At 45.4% G+C, this 19,259-nt stretch overlaps 1 protein-coding gene across 1 annotated transcript in view; it reads left to right on the top strand.

Annotated features, from left to right (window-relative positions):
• The first annotated feature begins 1,944 nt into the window (after positions 1 to 1,944).
• Positions 1,945 to 19,259, top strand: part of LOC135829118 (uncharacterized) — a 68,639-nt gene continuing 51,324 nt past the window's right edge. Inside the window, exons 1-3 of the mRNA XM_065341524.1 lie at positions 1,945 to 2,280; positions 13,018 to 13,123; positions 15,965 to 16,230. Of these exons, the coding sequence (XP_065197596.1) occupies positions 13,060 to 13,123; positions 15,965 to 16,230 (330 nt within the window). The 5' untranslated portion in view covers positions 1,945 to 2,280; positions 13,018 to 13,059. The remainder of the gene's footprint in view (positions 2,281 to 13,017; positions 13,124 to 15,964; positions 16,231 to 19,259) is intronic.

Consider the following 19,259-nt stretch of genomic DNA (forward strand, 5'->3'; position numbering starts at 1 on the left):
GGTGTGAATGCAGCCTTAAAGGGGAAGTATACCCTAAAATCAAAATTTTCACCAGTTGGAGTCTTCGGGGTGCTGAGTCGAATGGTCTTGGTCCGAGGAAGCTGAGACGCTCCCTTCCTCCTTTATTCCCAATCGAACTCGCGCACTTCCACCGAAACTGGGTGACTGCGCCCTACGGGATTTGTATGCAAAATGTCACTAAAAGCGCCATTTCGTTCTTATAAAAGCACGGATGACCGCCATTGGCCCATATGTTGTAGTCTTTTGGACGCTGAGTCGACTGGTTTTGGTCCGAAAAGGCTGCGATGCAGCGCTCCTCCTTTATTCCCAATCGAACATGGTTGAACAAGCGGTCACGTGCTCCTGCGTATCCCAGTCACCTGGTCACCGTGCCTGCAGGGTACAACTTACTAGCCTGTTTGACCTTTTTTGGGTGCAGTCCTGTCACTCGAGTTGAACTCGAGTTGAACCTTGGTGTGAACCAGGGAGTCGTGTAGACTCCCTGGTGTGAACGTTGTCGCCTGCTGGCGCGGTGACCAGGTGATTTGGGCACCCAGGAGCCCGTGACCACTTGTTCAACCATGTTCGATTGGGAATAAAGGAGGAACGCTGCATCGCAGCCTTTTCTGACCAAAACCAGTCGACTCAGCGTCCAAAAGACTACAACATATGGGCCAATCGCTGTCATCCGTGCTTTTATAAGAACGACATAGCACTTTCAGTGAGATTTTTGCATACAAATCCCCATCTAGTAGGGCGCAGTCGCCCAGTTTCGGTGGAAGTGCGCGGGTTCGATTGGGAAAAAAGAAGGAAGGGAGCGTCTCAGCATCCTCGGACCAAGACCATTCGACTCAGCACCCAGAAGACTACAACTGGTGAAAATTTGATTTTAGTGTATACATGTACTTCCCCTTTAAAAGCGGTGCAAACTTTTCAGGTGTGACCGCGGCCCTAGTGGAGGCCGAATTGTGAAAAGGAGTAGCCAAGTCAGCATGATCAAAACGCGACGCAGCTCACCAGATCAAGGTGTGGGTCCTCTTCAGGTGCCGAAAGGCGGGCTCACGCCCCTACATGGCTACTTCCCATTGTCTAACCCCCAAGACAATTATGTAGCCGACTGACCAAAATTACGAGCGGCTCAGGATGAATGACTACAATATACTGTCGCGGACATGGAAATCCAGTCGATTGACCAGGGCCGGCGCCCTCAGCGCGTACAGAACGTCGTCGTTGCATGCAGCGCACATGTTGATACGATGCGACCAGCAGCAGCGCGTAATAATGCATGCAATGGCTGCATGGCCAGCGCCCTGGGGCCGCTAGACGTGCGACCGGATTTCCATGTCCACGACAGTACATGCATGATGATGATGTGTTCTGTAGAGTGCTGCTGTGGATGCCAGCCTTTTCATGCCTTTGCCTTAGCGTTGGCTGTAGCTACTACTACCAGGGAGTAGTAAAATACATGTACGTATTTTACTACTCACTGGTAGCTACTGCCTGTAAAAAAAGGATCTCATTTCCTCTGCCCTGCCTTGCATACGATCTAGCCCGGCTGTGTACCACGTGACGTGTACGTGGGTGAACAAACAGGCCTATTGTATGGTCTACATAATCTTTAGTACAGGCGACATCGCTCACTAGCACTGTTGCATGTGATGACACTTGAACAGCTAGTCCGCCTCTGCTCTGGCGACACAGACTGTCGGCTTCATTTCGGAGTTGGTGTGAGAGGGTCAGCAGAAAGATCGGCCCGCAATGATTATGTAGACCTACATATGGATGTACACGAGTAGCACTGTACTTTTGTAGTGTGGAGCAGGCAGTAGAATCTGATGTCATGTTGTACAGTCATATACATAATCTACGCGTAAATCTACAACTTTTGCCAGATCAGACAGATGAATGAAGCCACAGAGCTCTGGCCGCTGGATCGTGCAGCGAACGTGTAGAGAGGATCTTGGACTGCTGCACCGTCTGTGCTTCAGTTGAATGCGGAATCGTTTTTTTCTTGCTCGTTGCCGTCTGTGGGTGTTCTGGGCGGATGCGTGTTCTGCTTGCGGCCCTTCACATTGTTATTTTCTGGGAGTTTGAGTGACGCTCCGTCGCAATCTGGTTGCGGAAGTGAAGCGCTTTCGTTCTTTACCTGCCCATCGGCAGGTGGCGTTTAGGTTTGTTTGACTACCAATCGTCCGGATCAACGTTACCAGAATAGCGGACGCGGACAGGAACCACCCGGCCGTTATCGGGAGCAGGTGCTTCTCCCTGGCTTGAAGTCAGGTAAGCATCTCCCATTCAGTCCCCAACATTTCACTGAAGGTGTGCGCTGAGTTCTAGTAGTACAGCAGTCCTAACACGTAACGATTTATTGGAAAAGGCTTCTGCTGATGTACAGTACTCCGTGTTGTGTGCTCACATTTGTCCACATGGTAATGCATTGTTCGTAGTGAAGCGCAGCAACAGCAATTCAAACGCGAAGGTTTTTCGGCTGCTGCAGTACCTACTCACTCTCAATCCGTGTGCTTTGCAAGCAGAGAAAATTAGTCGATGAATAATTTCGTCAAATTCCAAAGAAAGGACTCCTTCCAATCGGAACCGTTGACCATTGACCAGAAAAAACAAAATGTTACATGTACAGTCGAATGTCACTTATCCGACCACTTCGGGAATCAGGCATGTTGGATAACTGAATATGTTGGATAACTGATATCATTTTTATGTGCATATAAGGCTGAATTTCACTAATTTATGTACACAATACCCAAATATATTGATGCATATTCCATGTACACATACATTTTGCATACTTGACCACATCTACTTCAAGTAAATGCATATTTCACCGTATAATATACAAAAAACAAAAACAAAAGTTCATTTTTTATTTTTTAGAATTTTACTGTTGAGTGTCATAAAATTACCACTCCCGGACTTGTCGGATAACTGACGTGCTCAGATAACTGGCGACCGGATGAGTGACATTCGACTGTACATGGCTATGGCTCATGAGTAGGGGTGCGCGGATTATTCCCGGAATAATTTGGGAATACTATCGTCGAGAAAATGTTGGGAATTTTAGGGGAATTCTATCGATCTTTTGTCAGATCCATTGATCTTCAGAAGAGTTTTGGTGGAATTCTGTCAATTTTGATGTGCCAGAGAAGAAGCGGGCATCCATGGCCGCACGTACATGTACAGTCATGCAGCAATAGCCGGACACTGGACATAGTAGCTGTGTACAATCAGTCATGTACATCTACTACATCTAGTACATCAGATCCTGCATGCAGTGATCACGTGCCTGACAGTCTATTTTGCATACTAAAGAGCATGTGCAAGGCACGGTTCGTGCTGGGGGTCTTTTTTGGGGGGGGGGGGGGGGAATTCTGGAGAATTGTTTCAATGTTTTGGGAGAATACTTTCGAAGTTCCGCGGGAATTGCCCGAAAGCATAATATCGGTTGCGTGCGAGCATAATCCGCGCACCCCTACTCATGAGTGCACAATTATTAGTTTTATTCCCGTAGCTATGCAGAAGACGTAACTTCAGTAACGTCTGGCGCTAGCCAGGGTCCACACAGCTTCAATTTGGTGTTTGTGTGTTTGTGTCACGCCCGGCGCTATCCCGTGTCTGTCCCGTACCGTACCGTACCATCAAACACAGCTGGCCACATACAGCTGGGCGCATTATTCAAATAGGGGTTTCAAACGCAAGATCCAACTTGGTAGAATGAGTATGGATGCGAAGTGTATGGGGGAATGCATGTAGGGCGATAGTGCGGGTTCTAATCCCAGGTTAGGCCACACCAAGTTATCTCTATGTTTCGCGTCACCCGCCCGCGTACCTATTCGAATCCTTTACAAGAAAAAAAAAGAACCTAGACGAGCCAATCGATGGCTGTTCTGGCGAACATTCTCTAGCCAGTATGGCAGATCAGAGGTTATCAGCTTTTCGATAATCTTGCATTCCAGGCGATGGTAAGTAGAAGGTGCGAGAGATGAAAATTTCTATTTTTCCAAGCCGTGCGGTAGGCCTAGGGCCTGCTCACCAAGCGAGCAGAGATTCCAGGTGTCCAGGACTTCGAGATTTTCCACGTTTGTGATGGAGCGGGATCCCACTCGACTCATGTCAAAATGCAGGAGGAGCCATCCATGAAATCTCTGTATGGCTCCAGCCCAGTCTGCCAGCTGTCCTGTGACGACTTGTTGTCGTTTTGGATAGAAGTGACAGTTTAGTAGTGGTATTCTGTGTGCAACGTGGCTCAGTACACATAGAATGGAGTTTTGTTTTTTCTTCTGTTTTTGTTTTTTTCCGCCCGCGTGCCTTTTCCAGAAAATATCCGAAGCGAAACATAGAATTAACTTGGTGTGGCCTTATGCTAAAAAAATAGGAAAATTGAAAAATTTATAACATCTCTATGCTTTTTTGCCTAGGTCATCAAGGCGGTAGACGGTGTCGTATTACCCTCGACCGTACCTATCCCGTACCTGCCCCGTACCTGTCCCGTACCTGTCCCGTATCTGTCCCGTACCTGTCCCGTATCTGTCCCGTACCTGTCCCGTACCATACCGTGCTATCAAAGACGGCTGGCCACAATGCATATTCAAATAGGGCTTTCAAATGCAAGATGATAACGTGAAGCAACTTGGAAGAATTAGTTTGTGCGCGAAGTGTATCGGGGGATGCATGCACGGCGATAGTGCGGGTTCGAATCCCAGGTTATGTCTTTAAAAAAAAGGAAAAATTTATATGAGTTTATAATATCCGTATGCTTTTTTTGTCTAGGTCATCAAGGCAAAAAAAGCATAGCGTAGGGCCCCGCGCATCCAAGCTCTCTCGTTCATTGCCATTTTACGACTATTGTCTCCTCGTAGGTTATTGAAATACTTTGATTGATTTCTTCATCATTTTAGGGGGAAATCCCTATTCGTGTGCTCTTTGATCGACTGAGCACATGATAATGACGTAGTTGGCTGACGTTTGAATCGCCTCGAGAAGAGCTTTCTGTGATAGATGAGAGTGGAATGGCATTGATGGTGGAATTTACTCGCATATTGGGCTTGGGGTGGACTTTGCTGTAATCCCGCGCCTGATTTGTGGCAGCTAGTTAATACATTGACCTGTCAAGCCAATGAGGTAAAATATATTCCATACAATACGATACAACACAATACAGTTGAACATCGATTATCCGACCACCTCTGGGCAGACAACTGTCAGGCGGCGTTCAGATAAGGCAAATGTTCCGGATAAGAAAAAACTGTCACTCACACACTTTCAGTGGTTATTACTAGCCGCAGGACCTTTTTACTTTTTACTTTTCAAAATTTTCGTATTTTTGAATGGCTCACTACATGCACAGTGCGTACTCTACGGCACGTGCGCCCAAAAAAACTGTTACGGATAATCGAATGGTCGGATAGTCGATGTGCGGATAATCGATGTTCAACTGTAATACAATAATGTCCTTGCCTTGATAGTGTTCTTGTGCTTAACTGTTGCTGACGGCCAAATGCATGATTACCTGTGGAGCCCATTACATAACTTTATAGTCTCCTATGTTACGCATCCTTTCCGACGGCAAAAGAGGCTACGGATTTAGTTATTCTTTACGTTGTCAGCAAATGACTACTGGTCTTCAGCAACTTGGGTCTCCTGTAATACGCATCCTGTCTATGCTTTCATAATGCTAAAATAATGCTGGGGATAGCACTCGCTACTGATGTTCAGAAACTTGGCCTGACTATCACTCACAATATCACTGTTGTAATGTTGATCGTTCCCAAGCGGTCGCTGGTTTCTCCCACAATTTCATCGTACTGTTGTAGGACATGCTATATGACATCCTTATACCGTACAACACCGTATTGATGTGTGGCGCTGTCGCCTTCATCTCTGCTGCGGGTGTACTCTAGTGACTTTGTACATGCGTTATAATAGACCAATCCCTTTGTCTGGCAAAATAATTCGGGTGGACACACCCATTCTCATAGCGTTGCACATCACATCCGAACCAGTTCCGTTAATTTTTTATAGTTCCGTTTTTTTTAAAATAACGGAACTGGTTCGGATGTGATGTTCAGCGCTATGGGAATGGGTGTGTCCACCCGAATTCTTTTCACAGATGAAGCTGCAGGAAGCCTCAGCCCTTCTTCAAACCCTTTGTCTGGGTTCGTGAAAAGGGCCACAGCGTGCAAGTCAGCTCGCGTGAAGTGCATGGTATTGTATTTAGTTGGTATGTGGCAGCTTATGGGACAGAGAGACGTTTGCTCCCAGAACTTGTGTTTATAACTACTGTAAAACCGGAAAGTCTAACGAGTCACAAAGTCTTACGTTTTAACGACCAATTGTGTTTCGTTATTTGAAAAATACATTATCGCTAGATGTCTGTGTGAAGATGCGCAAACAGAGGGGGGGGGGGGGGGGAGGGCAGGTAGCCATCGTTAAACTTTCTGCACGTAATCATGCCAAAATTACAAAACCGTTAAACATTTTTGTTTGTTAGACTTTCCAGTTAGACAGTAGTGTTTTACATGGACCATGGCGGATAGGATCGAATTGAATTGGAGAACGACTGCTCCGATCCAAACTCTAAAACCAGAAACAAATTAATGGCTACAATTCCTAACCATACCACAACGAACTGATCGGCTACATCATTGTATTGCAAAACATTCATGATGAGCTAGGCAAAAAAGCAAAGCGCAGGGCCCTGAGCGAAAGAAATAAACTTTCTCTTTGCAATCGAGGGCAATACGACACCGTCTACCACCTTGATGACCTAGGCAAAAAAAGCATACGGATGTTAAAAAAATTCATTTCTCCTATTTCTTTTTTAAAGACATAACCCAGGATTTGAACCCGCACTATCGCCCTACATGCATTCCCCTTATACACTTCGCATACTTGTACATACTCATTCTTCTAAGTTGCTTCACGTTATGATCTTGCATTTCAAAGCCCTGTTTGAATGTTGTGGCCAGCTGTCTTTGATGTTACTTTACGGGGCAGGTACGAGATAGCGCCAACACAAACAAACAAACACACACCTTGATGGCGTGGTACGGGACAGGTATGGGATAGCGGCAGGCATGCCGATGGCACAAACAAACAAAAAACACACCTTGATAGTACGGTACGGAACAGGTACGGGATAGCGCAAGGCATGCCGACGGCACAAACAAACAAACACACAGGGAATTAAAGCTGTGTGGACCCTGGCTAGCGCTATACGTCACTGAAGTAACGTCTTTTGCATAGCTACGGGAATAAAAGGGGTTTTGCTGAAAGAGTGAGTATGCATCCAAAAGCAGCGCACTTCTCCTTGTCGGTTGTACATGCAAATTCTGACACTCAATTGCATACGGCTATTGTGTGTGTTTTACGTACGCTCTCGCTTGATTTTGTTATAAAAGTCCAGGTTCGCTCCTTGTACATTGTTCTGATGATGGGTGACTGGCCCGAAACGTCAATTATTTTTCGACATCATTAATAAAAGAATTTTCATCTAAAGAGTGAATAGCAACTAAATAGAGCGGTTGTCAGATGATAAACCCTCTTTTATTCCCGGACCTATGCAAAAGACGTTACTTCAGTAACGTCTGGGGCTAGCCAGGGTACACACAGCTTTAATTCCCGTAGCTATGAAGAAGACGTTACTCCAGTAGCGTCTGGCGCTAGCCAGGGTCCACACAGCTTTAATTTGGTATTTGTTTGTTTGTTTGTTTGTGTGTTTGTGTCACGCCTGGAGCTATCCCGTATCTGTCATGTATCTGTCCTGTATCTGTGACTACGTCGGGTCTACGCTCATACAAGATTGTACATAACAGCTGGCTACAATATTTGCTGGCTCCCGTATCTGTCCCGTACCGTCCCGTACAAACAGCGGGCCACAATATTCGTCGTAGTATGTATACAACTCCCTGATGTACAGGGAGATTTGGAAAGAAATAGGGAGACGAGGAGGAAATGAAATTAGAATGGACGTTAGTTGCCGAATAGGTGATAGGATGCGTCAGCAAAAACATACTTTGGAAGAGAGATCCCGTCGTCTCCAAAATAAGCGCCGGTCACAGGAAACGTCGGAAGAGAGATCCCGTCGACTCCAGAATGCCCGTGATCGGCAGAGTCAGCGCCGGTCCCCGGAAACGTCAGGACAGTCCAGAACGGCCGTGATCGGCAGAGTCAGCGCCGGTCCCAGGGAACGTCAGGACAGACATCCCGTCGACTCCAGAACGCCCGTGATCGGCAGAGTCAGCGCCGGTCCCAGGAAACGTCAGGACAGACATCCCGTCGACGCGCAGAAAAACGAAATCTGCAGCCTCTTTTGTGGTCGCACAGGATACGTATTTTTGTATTATTGTATTGTATCGTAATGTATGGAATATAATTTTACCTCATTGGCTCAACAGGTCAATGTATGACTACAAAAGGCCAGAAAATCCAATGTCTGTATTAAAATCAACTAATTTTCGCTGGCGATTTAATTTCGCTGATTTCGCCGCTTGGCACCAACCGGCCAAAGTAAATCGCATGCCAAAGTTTGTCATAGAGGCAAATGATGCATGATTGAGCAATGGATGCATGTTAGAGCAAAAAATACCGATTGATTTCTTTTTGAAAACTCCAATCGGCCAAAGTTTAATGACGGCGAAAAGTTTGGTTTCTCACCGGCCAAAATTTCTCATTGGCCAAAATTTGAAAGAGATAAAAAGAAAAGAAGGAGCAAACCAAAAGTGGATGAAATTAGAGAAATAAAACAACCCGCAAAAAATTCTGCAAATACTTTTGCCTAAATCATATTCAAAATGTTGAGTCACCTCCATCATTACACTGCGCTCTTTAGCCGACTAGACCTTCCTGCACACAACCATCACCATTGCGAGGACACTTCTGTAGACGATATTGATAAAATCCTTCAGACAGCTGTTTCGCTAATACATAGCTCATCAGTGAAGTTAGATGTTGAATGATTAGAAAATATGGACCAAACTGCTATTATATAGGGGGTTTCCACATACAAAACTGGCATAGCTGAGGTAATAACGCGGGAAAAGGAACTTGTCTTGTCCCTCTGTAATAATATGATAGGTGCGCCGTTAGCGTCAGAGCAAGAAGAGGGACAAGACGAGTCAAGGGACAATCCTGAGGACGCAATACCATACGACCAACTGTTTGTTTCTACCAGCGTTGTTGTACCGTCGACACAGCTCTGACGATGATATACTGGGCGAATGCCGCGGGGCCTCCCAGGGTGTCCGCGGCAGTGGGTGATGGGCACAACGACACGACGACGGTAGCTTGCGGACAATATCGGTGGCATGAAGCCTAGTGACTGCCAAGCGTCTTGGCGCGACGGGCGAGAAGTACAGTGTCATGCCCCAGGGGCTGATGTGGCTGTCGACGTCGGCGGGTCGTGAGGTGTGTTCGCAGACCTTCATGGCGCTCGGACAACTGCAATACTAGTACACAGACTCTCACTAGCTACATAGCACTCTGATTCTGGCACGTTATTTCTGCATTGAATAGTGATTGATTTTCCGCGCCGAATTTTCGACGCTGCATGCATGTCCAATGCGCGTCAACAGTACTTCACACTTTCCTTTTCCCGCGTTATCACCTCAGCTATGCCAGTTTTGTATGTGGAAACCCCCTATATAGTAGCAGTTTGGTTTATATTTTCTAATCATTCAACATCTACCTTCACTGATGAGCTATGTATTAGCGAAATTGCTGTCTGAAGGATTTTATCAATATCGTCTACGGAAGTGTCCTCGCAATGGTGATGGTTGTGTGCAGGAGAGTCTAGTCAGCTAAAGAGCGCAGTGTAATGATGGAGGTGACTCAACATTTTCTACAATGGCCGAGAGCTCTGTGGCACCCTGTAATAATAACTCATATTCAAACTGATTGAAACGTTTTTGCAATACAATGATGTGGCCAATCAACGGAAAAAAAACATTTCCATCAGTTCCAATAACATGTACAATGAGCTAGGCAAAAAAGCATAAAAACATAGCGTAGGGCCCTGAGCTTCCAAGCTCTCTCGTTCTGTGTTTGTTTGTTTGTGCCGTCGGCATGCCTGGCGCTATCCCGTACCTGTCCTGTACCATACCATCAAAGACAGCTGGCCATGGCAACAGTATTCAAATAGGGCTTTGAAATGTAAGATCATAACGTGAATCAACTTGGAAGAATGAGTATGTATGCGAAGTGTATCGGGGAATGCATGCAGGGCGATAGTGCGTGTTCGAATCCTAGGTTATTTCTTGAAAATACAATAGGAGAAATGAAAAACTTATAACATTTTGCCTAGATCATCAAGGTGGCAGACGGTGTAGTATTACCCTCGACTGCAAAGAGAAAGTTTGATGTAGCCAATCAATGGATAAAAACATTAACATCAGTTCTAATAACATGCATGGTGAGCTAACCAAAAAAGCATAGCGTAGGGCCTTGAGCTAGCAAGCTCTCTCGATGCGACCGTTGAATATGTAAAAGTGTGTAGAGGTGTTGGTAGTTGGCAATGTGTGGGTGTGGCTACACATGGTAGTTGGCAATGTGTGGGTATGGCTATACATCGTAGTTGGTAATGTGTGGGTGTGGCTATACATGGTAGTTGGTAATGTGTGGGTGTGGCTATACATGGTAGTTGGTAATGTGTGGGTGTGGCTATACATGGTAGTTGGTAATGTGTGGGTGTGGCTATACATGGTAGTTGGTAATGTGTGGGTGTGGCTATACATGGTAATTGGCAATGTGTGGGTATGGCTATACATGGTAGTTGGTAATGTGTGGGTGTGGCTACACATGGTAGTTGGCAATGTGTGGGTATGGCTATACATCGTAGTTGGTAATGTATGGGTGTGGCTATACATGGTAGTTGGTAATGTGTGGGTGTGGCTATACATGGTAGTTGGTAATGTGTGGGTGTGGCTATACATGGTAGTTGGTAATGTGTGGGTGTGGCTATACATGGTAGTTGGTAATGTGTGGGTGTGGCTATACATGGTAGTTGGTAATGTGTGGGTGTGGCTATACATGGTAGTTGGTAATGTGTGGGTGTGGCTATACATGGTACAGTCAGTATCGCCTATAGCGTTGGTGTTTGATTTTGAGCATTTTATCACTATAAGCGATATAATACTATGACCGATACTGCATGCAATGTATGCGAGTGGGGTGTCAAACGACTCAGCGCGCCGTGCACATACGCACTACATACATGTACAATGTCATGTACCTGGCTGTAGCTCCTGACACACAAAATCAGCATTTCCTCACGATGGAGGCATATTTTGGCAACTTGTACGAGCAAAACTCACCAAACAACACTCACTGGACAAGTTCTTCACGAAGAAGCAACACCCTGTTCTCCTCTAACATCGCTTGATTTTACATCAATCACTATAACCGATGCAAAAATAATGTAACAAAGGTCTTTTGAAATAAGAATTTGATCACTATAGGCGATATATTACTATAGACGATTATTACTATACGCGGTAACTGTGTATACTTAGTTATGGCAAATGAAAATGAATTTGAGAAATTGATCACTATATCCGGTATATCACTATAGCCGCCAACCTTATAGGCGATACTGACTGTAGTTGGTAATGTGTGGGTGTGGCTATACATGGTAGTTGGTAATGTGTGGGTGTGGCTATACATGGTAGTTGGTAATGTCTGGGTGTGGCTATACATGGTAGTTGGTAATGTCTGGGTGTGGCTATACATGGTAGCTGGTAATGTGTGGGTGTGGCTATACATGGTAGTTGGTGATGTGTGGGTGTGGCTATACATGGTAGTTGGTAATGTGTGGGTGTGGCTATACATGGTAGTTGGTAATGTGTGGGTGTGGCTATACATGGTAGTTGGTAATGTGTGGGTGTGGCTATACATGGTAGTTGGTGATGTGTGGGTGTGGCTATACATGGTAGTTGGTAATGTGTGGGTGTGGCTATACATGGTAGTTGGTAATGTGTGGGTGTGGCTATACATGGTAGTTGGTAATGTGTGGGTGTGGCTATACATGGTAGTTGGTAATGTGTGGGTGTGGCTATACATGGTAGTTGGTAATGTGTGGGTGTGGCTATACATGGTAGTTGGTAATGTGTGGGTGTGGCTATACATGGTAGTTGGTAATGTGTGGGTGTGGCTATACATGGCAGTTGGTGATGTGTGGGTGTGGCTATACATGGTAGTTGGTAATGTGTGGGTGTGGCTATACATGGTAGTTGGTAATGTGTGGGTGTGGCTATACATGGTAGTTGGTAATGTGTGGGTGTGGCTATACATGGTAGTTGGTAATGTGTGGGTGTGGCTATACATGGTAGTTGGTAATGTGTGGGTGTGGCTATACATGGTAGTTGGTAATGTGTGGGTGTGGCTATACATGGTAGTTGGTAATGTGTGGGTGTGGCTATACATGGTAGTTGGTGATGTGTGGGTGTGGCTATACATGGTAGTTGGTAATGTGTGGGTGTGGCTATACATGGTAGTTGGCAATGTGTGGGTGTGGCTATACATGGTAGTTGGTAATGTGTGGGTGTGGCTATACATGGTAGTTGGTAATGTGTGGGTGTGGCTATACATGGTAGTTGGTAATGTGTGGGTGTGGCTATACATGGTAGTTGGTAATGTGTGGGTGTGGCTATACATGGTAGTTTACCACAGTGTAAACGTGATTGTATTGATATTACATAATAATATTGATTATTATTATATTTTTCAAGGATTCTCCAGAACCAAATGGATTCCTATCAAGGGAAGGCTCCTGGGGAAATGAAGTGAAGGTGGCTGATACGAAAGGGGGAGGAAGGGACATGATAAAGTGAAAAATAAAAATAATACCAACAGGAACAGTAGTAGCTAGTTGCAAAATTTCGGTATACTTTGCACAGAATACTTGTGATTCAGATTGTGTCTACACACAGCAACAGTAAATCGGCCAGCGGATGTCAGACAGCGGATTTCTTCTGGCAGCTTATTCCAGTGTGTGTTGCTGTGTTTCAGGTTTCCGTTTGGTGACAACATTGGTGAAGGCTATTGTTACCAATGGAGCAAGAGTCCAGCAAGGATGAGAGCTCCGGCCACCAATCACAACAACCTGGTGGCACTGGTGAGTGAAATGATTGCTTTAGTTTATGGAGGAACACAACTGTGGGACTTGATTTCAAGGGTTATTGCAGAGTCCACTGCTTGTATTGGCGTTCGGTTAGAGAAAGTCGGACATATTCATTTGTACGGCTCCATATGAGAGGCAGTGGAACTCGGATAAGAGGTACTGCCTCGGGAGTGGGAGCAAACGTTCGCATGGATTTTCGCGTCTAGGCTTGCGAATATTTCTGCAAATGTTCGCGCGAAGTTTGTGTTTTCCATGATTTTCGCTCCAAAAAAATATGAGTGCACTCTTGCTTATTTGAGAAGCCGTCTTCGGTAGATCTACTGAGCTTCATCCGACTGAGAATTTATTTGCTGCGAGTGGCTGCACCCTGAGACAAGAGTTTCTCGACTATGTTGTCGATAGTCGAAGACCCACAGATAAACATGTTGGCCTGTGCCACAATCCGGCGCATCAACATCTGCAAAATCCAAAAATCATCACCGACTCTGAGAAAATGAGCAGGCAGGAGATCGGAGATGGTTACAGAGATGAAGCAGTGTGGGCTGCCATATTGAGAAACTAGCACCACCGGACGAAGCCAAGAGTAGATCTTCTGGATTGTGAAAGATTAAGCACAAAACATTGCATGAGAGTGGTTCGCCATTGCACTGCACTGGTCTGCGACCGTTTTCCCTTGTTGCTAGAGCCCTCGCAGCAGTACCCTGCCAAAGAGATAAACAAGACGCCTGGCAAAATAACTCCTGACTACAACATCATACATCCACATGCACACTTGCCTAGACAAAGACAGTTTGGGGAATGTCATTACAACTAACATCACTAGGTAGTTCTACACCAGCCTGCATGTCTGCAAGTGCCAAGGTGTGTGGGTATGTGTGATGTACTAGGTATGTGTGATGTACTAGGTATGTGTGATGTACTAGGTATGTGTGATGTACTAGGTATGTGTGATGTACTAGGTATGTGTGATGTACTAGGTATGTGTGATGTACTAGGTATGTGTGATGTACTAGGTATGTGTGATGTACTAGGTATATGTGATGTACTAGGTATGTGTGATGTACTAGGTATGTGTGATGTACTAGGTATGTGTGATGTACTAGGTATGTGTGTGCACAACACAATGCTTAGAATCCACTTCGCACTCATTTCCTTCATAATTATAGTGGTACTATGTTGTGTAATGCACATAACAGACTTACTGAAACCTATCCCCAGTCAAGTTCGTGTACCAGAAAGCAGTTATCTAGGTCTGCCAGCGCTGAGCACACTTTACAGTTCTATATCATCACTGCTGTATGACTATTAGAGGCTGGCTTGCTTTGTTGTAGATCAGTCCAACCTTGCGACCTAGGTCCAACACATGATGGCTTCGCCAACAAGTGATTCATTAGTTTTCAAAGATGTCATGTTGACAGATACATGTTTAGCAGAAGAAGATGCTGCGTTTCCTGTCCCAGTATTTACCTACACACCATGCAATCCCGGTATTTACCTTTACACCATGCAATCCCAGTATTTACCTATACACCATGCAATCCCAGTATTTACCTATACACCATGCAATCCCAGTATTTACCTACACACCATGCAATCCCAGTATTTACCTATATGCCATGCAATCCCAGTATTTACCTACACACCATGCAATCCCAGTATTTACCTTTACACCATGCAATCCCAGTATTTACCTATACACCAAGCAATCCCAGTATTTACCTATACACCATGCAATCCCAGTATTTACCTACACACCATGCAATCCCAGTATTTACCTATATGCCATGCAATCCCAGTATTTACCTGCACACCATGCAATCCCAGTATTTACCTATACACCATTCAATCCCAGTGTTTACCTACACACCATGCAATCCCAATATTTACCTACACACCATGCAATCTCAATATTTACCTATACAACATGCAATCCCAGTATTTACCTATACACCATGCAATCCCAATATTTACCTACACACCATGCAATCCCAGTATTTGCCTACACACCATGCAATCCCAGTAATTACCTATACACCATGCAATCCCAGTTTTTACCTACACACCATGCAATCCCAGTATTTACCCACACACCATGCAATCCCAGTATTTACCTACACACCATGCAATCCCAGTATTTACCTACACACCATGCAATCCCAGTATTTGCCTACACACCATGCAATCCCAGTATTTACCTATACAACATGCAATCCCAGTATTTACCTACACACCATGCAATCCCAGTATTTACCTACACACCATGCAATCCCAGTATTTACCTACACACCTTGCAATCCCAGTATTTACCTATATACCATGCAATCCCAGTATTTACTTACACACCATGCACACCATGCAATCCCAGTATTTACCTATACACCATTCAATCCCAGTATTTACCTACACACCATGCAATCCCAGTATTTACCTATACACCATGCAATCCCAATATTTACCTATACACCATGCAATCCCAGTATTTACCTATACACCATGCAATCCCAATATTTACCTACACACCATGCAATCCCAGTATTTACCTATACACCATGCAATCCCAGTTTTTATCTACACACCATGCAATCCCAGTATTTACCTATACACCATGCAATCCCAATATTTACCTATACACCATGCAATCCCAGTATTTACCCGCACACCATGCAATCCCAGTATTTGCCTACACACCATGCAATCCCAGTATTTACCTATACACCATGCAATCCCAGTATTTACCTACACACCATGCAATCCCAGTATTTACCTTTTACACCATGCAATCTTACCATGTACAGGTAGACATTGCTTTTCCATGTGCTTATGTTTGTACTGTAGCCATGGAAACAGCATCTGAAGAGGAGAGTAAGGACAAGTATCAACCACCTGATCTGGCTGAGTGCGGTGATCACAACTACTCAACCGATGCACCTCATCCAGACCTGGTGAGAGCATGTGAAGATGACGATGTGGAACAAGTCCGACAAACCGTGAATATCGGCACTCCAACTGAACCTGTGACTAGACCGGATCTCTTGGAACAAGTGCCAGAGTCATACTTTCACGTTCGGTCTTATCATAAGAGAATTCCCATGACAATCATGGTAAGTCAAAAGTATCTCCTCCCTCCCCCAAATGAATGATGCTTTGCCAGTGTCGCACCATAGCAATTTTAACCTCCCAAACTATGTACAACTTGCAATTAATTTCAACGACTTTTTGCGGTGCATTAGTTTAGGGCTGCAACGGGTAGGGGTTTTGTCGGGTAACGGGTCCGAGTATTTTATCCGGGTAGCGCGGGTACCCTTTCGGGTATTTTTGACACAGTTTGTACTGTGAGTGTGCACTTGCGCTACATAGAAATTGTACAGCAGCATGTAGATGTAGCCATGCTATTTACATGCACCGTTGCAAAAACACTGTACTTCAACCACCCGATCGGGTTCTCATGAGAAAAAATGGATACCCTACTACTTCCTTCGGAAAGAAAAACTTCGTGACTTTTTGACATTCCTTTTCATCAAGTTTTCAAAGAGTTTATGAGCTCAACAAAATTGTTCTTTTGGAAGAGAAACACTTCAACACATTCAATCGACATATCCACAATACCTACAGGATCGATTAGTGGGAGTAGAGTGTCAGTCTGGGTCGCCATCGCTCAACTCATCACCCCTGAAACCGTTCCAAGTGGCAGGTCGATTAACGGGATGTCGTATGTCACGAAGCTTCTCCGCGTCTCTGATCATCTTCTCTGTTACCTGGATGCCTTCTCCAACATCTCGGGAGAGACCACGGTAGCGCTGCAGCGCTGGTACTCATCATCATTCATTTCCTACTAGTCACATGCCATGGTGGCTAACTTTACCACACACAAGGTTACCAACGAATGTCTGATGTTCCACGGACCGGGATAGTGAGACAATGAATTTTCAAGCTTTGAAAAGCTCACACAACATGACCATGACTACAATCTGGAACACACAAGGGGCATATCCTTCGTAAGCCGAGCTTGAGGAGGCATATTAACTAATTTTGGTTTCACTCAGATAGCAAACGGTTTGTACATGGGGTAGTGGTCTACCCGAGAATGTACTCACGAGTAGTGGTCTACCCGAGAATGTACTTGGGTAGTGGTCTACCAGAGCATGTACTCACAGAGAACGTGCCGGAGAATGTACTCACGAGTAGTGGTCTACCCGAGAATGTACTTGGGTAGTGGTCTACCAGAGAATGTACGTGGGTAGTGGTCTACCAGAGAATTCACTCCGTGTACCGTATTTCACACTCGCAGCCACACGCTAGCAAAAAAAGCCAAGAAAGTAATATAGAGCAAGCCGGCCAGCAAGAGAGATGTCAGTGCAAGACACGGGCAGAGCAATGGCACGGTGTGGGTGACTGGGCAGCAGGGTAGCACCTGAAAATCCGACTCCCTAAATTTCCAGCCATGACCGCTACACCCTGCTGGCGGAAAACTCGCCTTGCCGCCAAAAAACTCTTCTACTAAAATGGGACCTGCCCCACTGTGAGTCACAGCCAAAAAGCCAAAGATAAGCAAGTGCAAGAAAGCAATCATACAAAAAAACGCTGAGCCCCTCGGGACAGAAACACAGCATGCGACATGCCATGGAAAACCCGAAAACAGCGGACAAAACAAGCAAGAACGTACAGGACCCAAGGACGGGTGGGCGGTAAAACTCCAAGCTAACATGAGGAACTCAGGACCATGCCATAACATGTGGCAACTGAGCACTACTAGCACGGCTCGAGATTCGTGATTCGCAGGCTCACACATTCACCCCCCCCCCCCCCCTCTTTGGTCTTTCCATAACCTTGAACCTTCCAAGTTGGAAGGCTGTCGGTTAGCGCTACAGAGATGTGTTGAAGCTAGGTGTCAGGACGTCGAATGTCTCAGTACTCTTGTCAGTTTTGTGCCTAGCTATTGCATTTTCGGACAGTATAATCTAGTTACAGTGATGGAGAGTTACTCTTAACTCGTATCCATATGTCCTTTTCCTTTCTACATTTATTTATGGCTCAACATCCGAGTTTCAAATTATTATTGCTATTATTATTTTGCTTGTTCACGTTTGCATCAACCTGCATAAAAGCAGGTATACAGCATTCAAACTGCCATAAAAAGAAAGCTCATCCTAAGCGAGAGGACTAGCGGAAAAGATAACAATAACGAGATACAGAATACAAAGAAATCCAATGAGTTAAACGTGTATTCAGTGGCAAGGAAAATTTTACTTTTGCTGCCGTACGGCATACACTCCAGCCCACACAACGCACACTCGACCACTTCTTGGGAACTCTCCTTTGCGTCAAGCATCGTCGCACCAAGCAGAACATTTGCACGGCACTTATTGTATATCAATAACAGGTTAGCCGATCGCCGATGCTCTGTCTCGTTTCAAGCTGCAAGCATTCCATCAGCTGGCGCCATCGGCATGGCAAGCCCCAGACACTACAATCCCCTTCTCACTCCTGGACTGATGCGGAAGGTTGCCAACCTGGCAGCCACGGCAATCGCCCTGACAGCATGGCGAACATACACCACTTGGAAAAGGTAATTTATGCAATTATGCGCGTAGTGGAGATAGACGCCCCTGCCGGCTACAGACATAATGCTCAGCTGCTTCGCAGCACACTTCCCGCAACCGGCGAAACTACGGAAAATTCATGTGTACATGGCTGCAGTGCGCATCACGAATCTTGAAGCCACTCCACAACCTTGCCCGGTTGCGCCATCCGCCACACAACAACGCAAACTCTTGATTGTATGTTCAATACTTATCTTATACCAAGAAATGATGAGGGCGCAGGAGGAGAGAGCCAAACTTGGTGAGGACAAAACGACGACGGGAAAGCCTCCCGGGAAAAGACTCAAAGAAAACAACAAAGAACAAGCAGTAATAAACCGACGACAAATCAGGACGACCAATCAGGGACCAATACGTACAGAACACATGACCAAGACCAAGACAACCAGACCACGGACGAATCACACATGACTCTCATTCCCAGACCAAACTAGCACTGCGCATGTACAGCATTCACTTGACAGTCACTCCCACACAGACGGGAGACAGGACGAGCACAGATACCGCGAGCGGCGACTTGCAGTTACATG

Source organism: Sycon ciliatum, chromosome 13 (genome assembly GCF_964019385.1).
Source record: "Sycon ciliatum chromosome 13, ocSycCili1.1, whole genome shotgun sequence".
In the NCBI taxonomy this organism is placed as follows: Eukaryota; Metazoa; Porifera; class Calcarea; order Leucosolenida; family Sycettidae; genus Sycon; species Sycon ciliatum.